Source organism: Hypanus sabinus, chromosome 20 (genome assembly GCF_030144855.1).
Source record: "Hypanus sabinus isolate sHypSab1 chromosome 20, sHypSab1.hap1, whole genome shotgun sequence".
Taxonomy (NCBI): Eukaryota; Metazoa; Chordata; class Chondrichthyes; order Myliobatiformes; family Dasyatidae; genus Hypanus; species Hypanus sabinus.
Genome location: NC_082725.1, coordinates 4761403 through 4768775, shown reverse-complemented (window position 1 = coordinate 4768775; position 7373 = coordinate 4761403). Strand labels below are relative to the sequence as shown.

The 7373-nt window shown below is 43.8% G+C and overlaps 1 protein-coding gene across 8 annotated transcripts in view; it reads left to right on the top strand.

Moving 5' to 3' along the window:
• LOC132378242 (thyroid hormone receptor beta) overlaps positions 1-4951 on the top strand; it is a 220174-nt gene extending 215223 nt beyond the window's left edge. For 7 of the 8 annotated variants that reach the window (XM_059944978.1, XM_059944976.1, XM_059944980.1 and 4 more), the window contains one exon: positions 1080-3956. In XM_059944978.1, the coding sequence (XP_059800961.1) occupies positions 1080-1354 (275 nt within the window). In that variant the 3' untranslated portion in view covers positions 1355-3956. Of the gene's footprint in view, positions 1-1079 lie in introns of all 8 variants that reach the window. The other variant, XM_059944984.1, reaches the window with a different exon arrangement.
• The last annotated feature ends 2422 nt before the right edge of the window (positions 4952-7373 follow it).

The window sequence follows — 7373 nt, the reverse complement described above, 5'->3', positions numbered from 1 at the left end:
TCTTGTTCTGCAATATGTCCCCTCTCTCTCTGATAGCCATACTTTTCAGGACTCTGCAACTCATTTCTCAGTACTAGTTAATTAATTATCTTTTTTGTATTTGCAGGCCCTTTGGTTATCAGTCTTTGTGTGTAGTTTTTCATTGATAAGTGTATAGGAGTGAGATAGATCAGCTGGTTGAGTCAAGTTTCAGTAACAACCTTACGCTCAACATCAATAAGACCCAGGAATTGATTGTGGACTTCAGGAAGGGGAAATCGAGGGATCAGCCGTGGAAAGGGTGAGTACTTTCAGGTAACTGCATGTCAGCATCTCTGAGGATCTATCCTGGGCCCAACATATTGATGCAATTACAAAGAAGACATGACTGTGGCTGTACTTCATAAGTTTGAGGAGATTTGGTTTGTCACTGAAGACATTTACAAATTTCTACAGATGTACCATAGAGAGCGTTCTAACTGGCTGTATCATGTCTGCTACGGTGGGGCTGTTATACATTCAGCCTGCTCCATCATGGGCTCAATCCTCCATCGAGGACACCTTCAAAAGGCGATGCCTCAAAAAGGTGGCATCCATCATTAAGAATCCCCATCATCCAGGACATAAGAACATTAGAAATAGGAGCAGGAGTCGTCCATCTGGCCTGTCGAGCCTGCTCCTCCATTCAATAAGATCATGGCAGATCTGGCCATGGACTCACCTCCACTTACCTGCCTTTTCCTCAGAACCCTTAATTCCCCTGCTATGCAAAAATCTATCCAATCTTGTCTGCATTGGGCAAGGAATTCCACAGATTCATCACCCTCTGGGAAAAGTAGTTCCTCCTCATCTCCATCTTAAATCTACTCCCCCAAATCTTGAGGCTATGTCCCTCTCCCTTCTCATTGCTAACATCAAGGAGGAGGTACAGGAGCCTGAAGACAAACACTCAACATTTCAGGAACAGCTTCTTCCCTTCTGCCATCCTATTTCTGAATGGACAATCAACCCATGAGCACAGTCTCACTATATTCTCTTTTTGCACCATTTATTTAATTTAAATTTTCTTGTATACAATGTATATTTATTGTAATTTATAGGAAGAGGTACAAGGACAACCTCAAGTCAAACCTTAAGTGGGCCCCGTGATCTCGAACACACTGCTGCTGATCGGTCCAAGTGGTGCAATCTATGCTCCAAGACAGCAAACAACTTCCAGGCCAACTGGCGCATGCAGCGCCTCAAGGCGAGTCAAGAAAGACACAGGAAGGCATCCGCTCCTGCCCCAACAGATGGTGCTCCTTGCCCCATCTGCAACTGTATCTGCACTTCGGACTTCGGCCTCAGAAGTCATATGTGTGCCCATAGACATTGACTGTGCAACACATCCGTCTTCCTCGGACTTCGAGAGACTACTATAGATTTTATTATATATTGCAAGGCACTGCTGCCACAAAGCAGCTTCCACGACAGATGTCGGAGATGACAAACCTGAATCTGATTCTGCTGTATTTCTATGCTCTACTGTGAAGGCTCGCAAGAAAATTAATCTCAAGGGTTGTTATTGATGACATATACAAACATTGACAATAAATTTACTTTGAACTTTGGTGACAGCATTTCACCAACGTTAAAACAATATGCACGCAGACTTTGAAACCAGCAATATTTTATATTCCTGGATATGAATCACTAGTGTAAATGAATTAGTGAAATGGTTTACTATTGTCACCCGTAACCAACAGCCTCACCAAGACATGCCTATTAAGAAAAATGATTAGTTTTATTTGTCACATTTACATTGAAACTTTGAAACCTACAGTGAGATGTGTTGATTGCATTAACAACCAGCAAGGTCCGAGGATGCGCAGGTGGCAGCCTGCAAGTGTAGCCATGCTTCCAACACCAACATAGCATGCCCACAACTTACTGACACTGACCCATGTGTCTTTGGACTGTGGGAGGAAGCCCCCGCAGTCTTGGGGAGAATGTACAAACTCCTTACAGGCAGCAGCGGGAATTGAAGCCACATCGCTACAGGGCCGCTGTTGGTTTAGAGCGGCTCTCAGCAGCTGGGAAATGCATTATAGCTCCACAATAAAACTAGTACTGTCAGCCTTGAAGCTACTCAACCACCTTCCTCCACTACCTTCAGCATGTCAAGCATAGGCTCAAATCCTGCCAAGTGCAGCCCTATTTTCCCTTGATGGTCATAGTACACTTGGTTGTCAACTGTATCAAACCTATTTATTTACTTATAGACACTGCACAGTGACAGGCCCTTCCAACCCAATTACACCCGTGTGACCAACTAACCCCAGGACTTTGGAATGTGAGAGGAAACCACAGCTCCCAGAGGAAATCCACATGGTTACAGAGAGAAATGTGTTTCTTCTGTGGCCAGTGGTGTGCTGTAGGGAATCAATGCTTCAACTCCTGTTGCTCGTTCTCATCCAAATTGTTAATATAAGTGATATAATTAGTGAATCAGAATCAGGTTGAATCACTGGCATATGTCATGACATCTGTTGTTTTGTGACAGCAGTACTTTGCAATTCATAGTAATCAAGAAAATTATAAGTTGCAATAAGAAATATATATATATATATTTTTTAAATTTACATTAAATTTGTAAGTTTGTGGATGACATCAGTGATATGGTTTGGGAAATGTAACCATGGCAGGACATATACAGTAAATGGCTGGGCCCTGAGGATTGTTGTAGAACACAGACCTGTGGATGCAAGAATATAGATCTCCAACCAGCGGCACAGGTAGATGAGATGGTGAAGTTTATGACATGCTTTCCTGGGACAGGGCACTGAGTACAGCACAAGAGTTGTACATTCTGCTACAACAGTACAAGAAGTTGGTGAGACTACCCCTGGAATATTGTGCTCGGTTTGGGTCACTGTACTGTAGGAAGGAAGTGATTAATCTACAGAGACTGCAGGATCCTTCCAGGTGACACAACACTTCACCTGTGAATTTGCTGGGGTCGTCTATTGTATCTCATGCTCCTGATGCGGTCTCCGCTGTATTGGTGAGACTTGTCATAAACTAGGGGACCACTTTGTTGAGCTCCTCCACTCTATCCATCAAAAGAGTTGTGCATTCTGCTGCAACGCTACAAGTGGTTGGTCAGGCCACATCTGGAAGTTGTGTGTGGTTTGGGTCACCATACTATAGGGAAGACGTGATTAAACTAGAGAGACTGCAGGAAAGAGTCATGTGGGTGTGGATTGGACTGGACGGCTTGAATTCTAAGGAGTAATTGCTTAGGCTGGGATTGCTTTCCCAGACCGTGCCCCCTTCTTGCTAACATCCATCAGGCAGGAGGTACAGAAGCGTAGGTCTCACATTGCCAGGTTCAGGAACAGGAATACCCTATGGCCATCAGGTTCCTGAACCAGTGTGAATAACTTCACTCACCACTCATCTGAACTGATTCCACAACCTCCAGACTCACTGTCAAAGACTCCTTACAACTCTTGCTCTCCATATTATCTTTATATGCCTTTTGTTTATGCCTAGTACTTACTGCCCATTAACCACTGGTATTTAGGGGAGCAGTGAATGTCCTCCATCTCTGGTGGTGTTCAGGCCTTCCTTCATCCTGTCAGTAGCTTGCAATTGGTTTTTGCTACTGTCGGTTATACAAGTCCCAGATGGAGACTCAGGAATACCATCACACACAAATGTAGGATTCTTCATTGCTGTTATCGTAACAGTTTTGTTTGACCAGTCAGGATTGTTACCCCTGAGCTGAACCCCCAAACCTAGAGGGCCGGTGGGCCACTCTGAGTCTGGCCTCTACCCTGTTTGGCATGGGTGACCCTACCAAGAGCCAAAGCATAAACCCCTGACTCCAGCCAGCATAGTTCTCTGGGTCATTGAGGTTCTCAAGCCTCCTAATTCCATGAAAAGGTTGTGATCCTCATGGAGGGCTTATGTACAGGGTTTTGTGAAATTTGTTTATATTCTCCCTGTAGACAAGAAAATAAATCTCATGGTTGTATATGGTGACATATACGTACTCATAGTTAATAAATTTACTTTGAAAATTGAACTTTGGAATGAAGGAGGCTGACCCAGGTTGGATGGTTAGTCTTTTCCCTGGGACAGGGCAGACTAAAACTAGTGTGTGGAGGTTCAAAGCAAGAGGAGAAAGATATAAAGGCAAATCTTTCTGACAGACATGGTGAGTATGTGTAACAAGCTGCCAGAGGAAGTGGTAGAGGCAGGTACATTAACAGCATTTAAGATATTTAGATCTGAAGGGTTTGCAGGCAAGTGGAAGTAACTCAAGAAGACAGTTTCATCAGTACAGAAGAGTAGGGTGAAAGGGCCCATTTCTGTTATATCAACGTGGACAAAGAAAAAGAGATGACTCTGAACTTCAGGAAGGCTCAGCTGAACCACTCTCCAATGGGACCTCTGTGGAGGGACGTTCTTTGGTGTGTACATAACAGGCAGTCTGACACGGACCCCCAAAACTTCGTTCTTAGTCAAGCTGGCACGACCAGCAGCTACGCTTTCTGAGGAGACTCAGTCCCTGCCCCCATTCTAATAACTTCATACAGGAGCACCATCGAGTGTCCTGTCCGGCTGCATCATTGAGTGGTACAGAAGCTTACATCATCAGACTGCCAAACCCAGTAAAAACCACCCAGAGGATTACTGAGGTCTCCCTCCCCCTATTTGTGACATTTTACAGGAGCATTGTAGGTGAGGGGCCTGAAGCATTGTTGAGGGTCCCTACCACCCATCCCACAATCTCTCTGACCCACTACCATCAGGAAGGAGATACAGGAGCATCAGGACTAGGACTGCCAGACTGGGTAACAGCTTCTTTCCTCAGGCTGTGAGACTAATGAGTACCCTGCCTTCACCGAGGTCTCGTCACTAGGACAGCGAGTGTTTACTATTACGTGTGCTGTAAGTGATATTTGTTTTGTTTATGCACTGTGGTCTAGAGGAAATTTTTTTTCATTTATTTGTATATGTATACAATTAGATGACAATAAACTTGATATAACTCTATGACCATGACTGAGGGATGATATGATCCAACGTTTATTAAGTTTAGATTTGATAAGGTAATGGGAATATAAAGAACAAAGACATACAATCAAAATTAAGCATAAATACAAGAGATCCTGCAGATACTGAGAATCCAGAGCAACACGCAAAATGCTGGGAATACTTAGCAGGTCAGGCAACATCTGTGGAGAGGAATAAACAGTTAACATTTCAGGTTGAGACACTCCAACAGGACTGAAAAGGATGGGAACCGTAGCCAGAATAAGAAAATGGGGGTAGAGGATGGGTCATCTACTGTATTTAGTGATCCCAGTGCGGCCTCCTCTACATTCGTGAGAGTTGACATACACTGGGGGGACTGCTTCTTTGAGAACCTTAGCTCCATCCACCAGAAAAGGTGTGATTTCCTGGTGGACACCCATTTCAATTCAAGTTCCCATTCTGACATGACGGTCTATGATCTTCCGGACTGAGAGATGAGGCCACTCTCAGGTGGATGAACAACACCTCATATTCTTCCTGCAACCTGATGACATGAGCATCAACTTATCAAACTTCTGGTAATTTCTCTCCCCTTCGCTCTTTTTCCATTCCCTACTTTAGTTACCCTGTCATCCCTTCTCTTCTCCTCACCTGCCATTACCTCCCTCTGGTGCCCCTCCTCCCCTTCCCCCACAGTCCATTCTCCTCTCCTATTAAATTCCTTCTTTACAATGTTTTCCACCTATCACCTCCCAGCTTCTCACTTCATCCCCATCCATCTACCTTCCCCCTCACCTGGTCTCACCTATCACCTTCCAGCTTGTAATCCCTCCCTCTCACCCCACCTTCTTATTCTGGCTTCAGACCCCTTCCCTTCCAATCCTGGACATAAGCCTTTCAAGTAGGAAGTTGGGAAGTGTGTGTGTTTGTGCGTGCACACGCACAGTTGGTCGGTTTGTAGGAAATTGGCTTGTTTTGCTATTGTTGTTTTGTAATTCAGATCATGTTTATTAGTATGTTGTGAAATTTGTTGTTTTGCAGTAGCAGTACAATGCAATACATAGAATATACTATAAACTACAATAAGAGTGTAAGTGTTGAAGTAGTGTTCATGGCTGTTCAGAAACCTGATGGCAGAGGTTGTCATTGTGTTCTGTGTTGTTCTGCTGAACTTTGTGGACATGCTATGTTGGCACCGGAAAGTGTGGTGACACTTAAAGGCCACCTCAGCACATCCTGAGCTGTGTTGGTTTTTAAGGCAAGTGACACAATTTTTTTTATGTACATAGGACAAATAAGTCTGAATCTGACTTATTACCTCATGCTGAGGGAATACAGTGTTCTCTAATCCTCTTGCTCTCCTGAAGGTGGACTGAACACATTACACTTCCTGATGTGTTATGGAAAACTGTGATCAACCAGATGGTTTTATTCCCATTTATTCTGTGGGAGATGGAAATGCTCCTTCAGTGGCCTCACTCACTTGCTCAAATAAATCTCAGGGTGATTATATATGTGCTTTGATAAGACATTTACTTTGAACAGACACTGTTACTTCTGGACCTACTCAGGAAGTTGTATCTTAGTGAGATCAAATGAAAACATGCTGGCTTGCATGGTTCCAGTTTACCACCTCTTTCAACCACTCCACTGCTTTTAGCTTTTCATCAGCTTCCTTCCTCTCTGTAAACATTACACTACAACCCCACAAGCTATCTGGATTTTTTGTGCCTTCACAATTTGTAGACTTCCTTTCAGCTGCTGAGGTCCTCAGTTGTGCTGTTTATTGTGGAAGGTTGGTGCCCCCGTACAATAACCAAGCCAGTTATGGTTCCTTTGGTAGCTTGCTGGGGCAGGGATGCTAAAATGCCATTTCAGGCCAGTGATCTAGGTTCAACTCTGATGCTGTCTGTAAGGATTTGTACATTCTCCCCATGACTGTACCAGTTTCCTCTCACTTTTAAAAGATGTCCGGTTTAGAAGGTTAATTGGTCTTATGGGTGGAATTGGATGGTGCAAGGTCAGTAGACCTATTACTGAGCTAGATCTCTAAATAAATAACAACGGACTACTGTAAATCCTAACAACTTGTCTCCAATCTCTCCATTTCCTCAATAAAAAAGCCCACCATCAATTCTGTGCAATCAAAATTTTGCTATTTGTACAGAATTTTATTAGGTGCCTTTGGCTGGTCCACAGACATCTTTACCTCTTAGTACTTAGTTCCTTGTGGGGGAAAAAGGGCTTGTAGTTCTCGAGGTACCAAGTGGCTGATGAAGGCCAATGTGTTAGCACGGGTTCAGCTTCAGAATCAGAATCAGGTTTAATATCATTGGCATATATTGTGAAATTTGTTGTGTGGCAGTAGT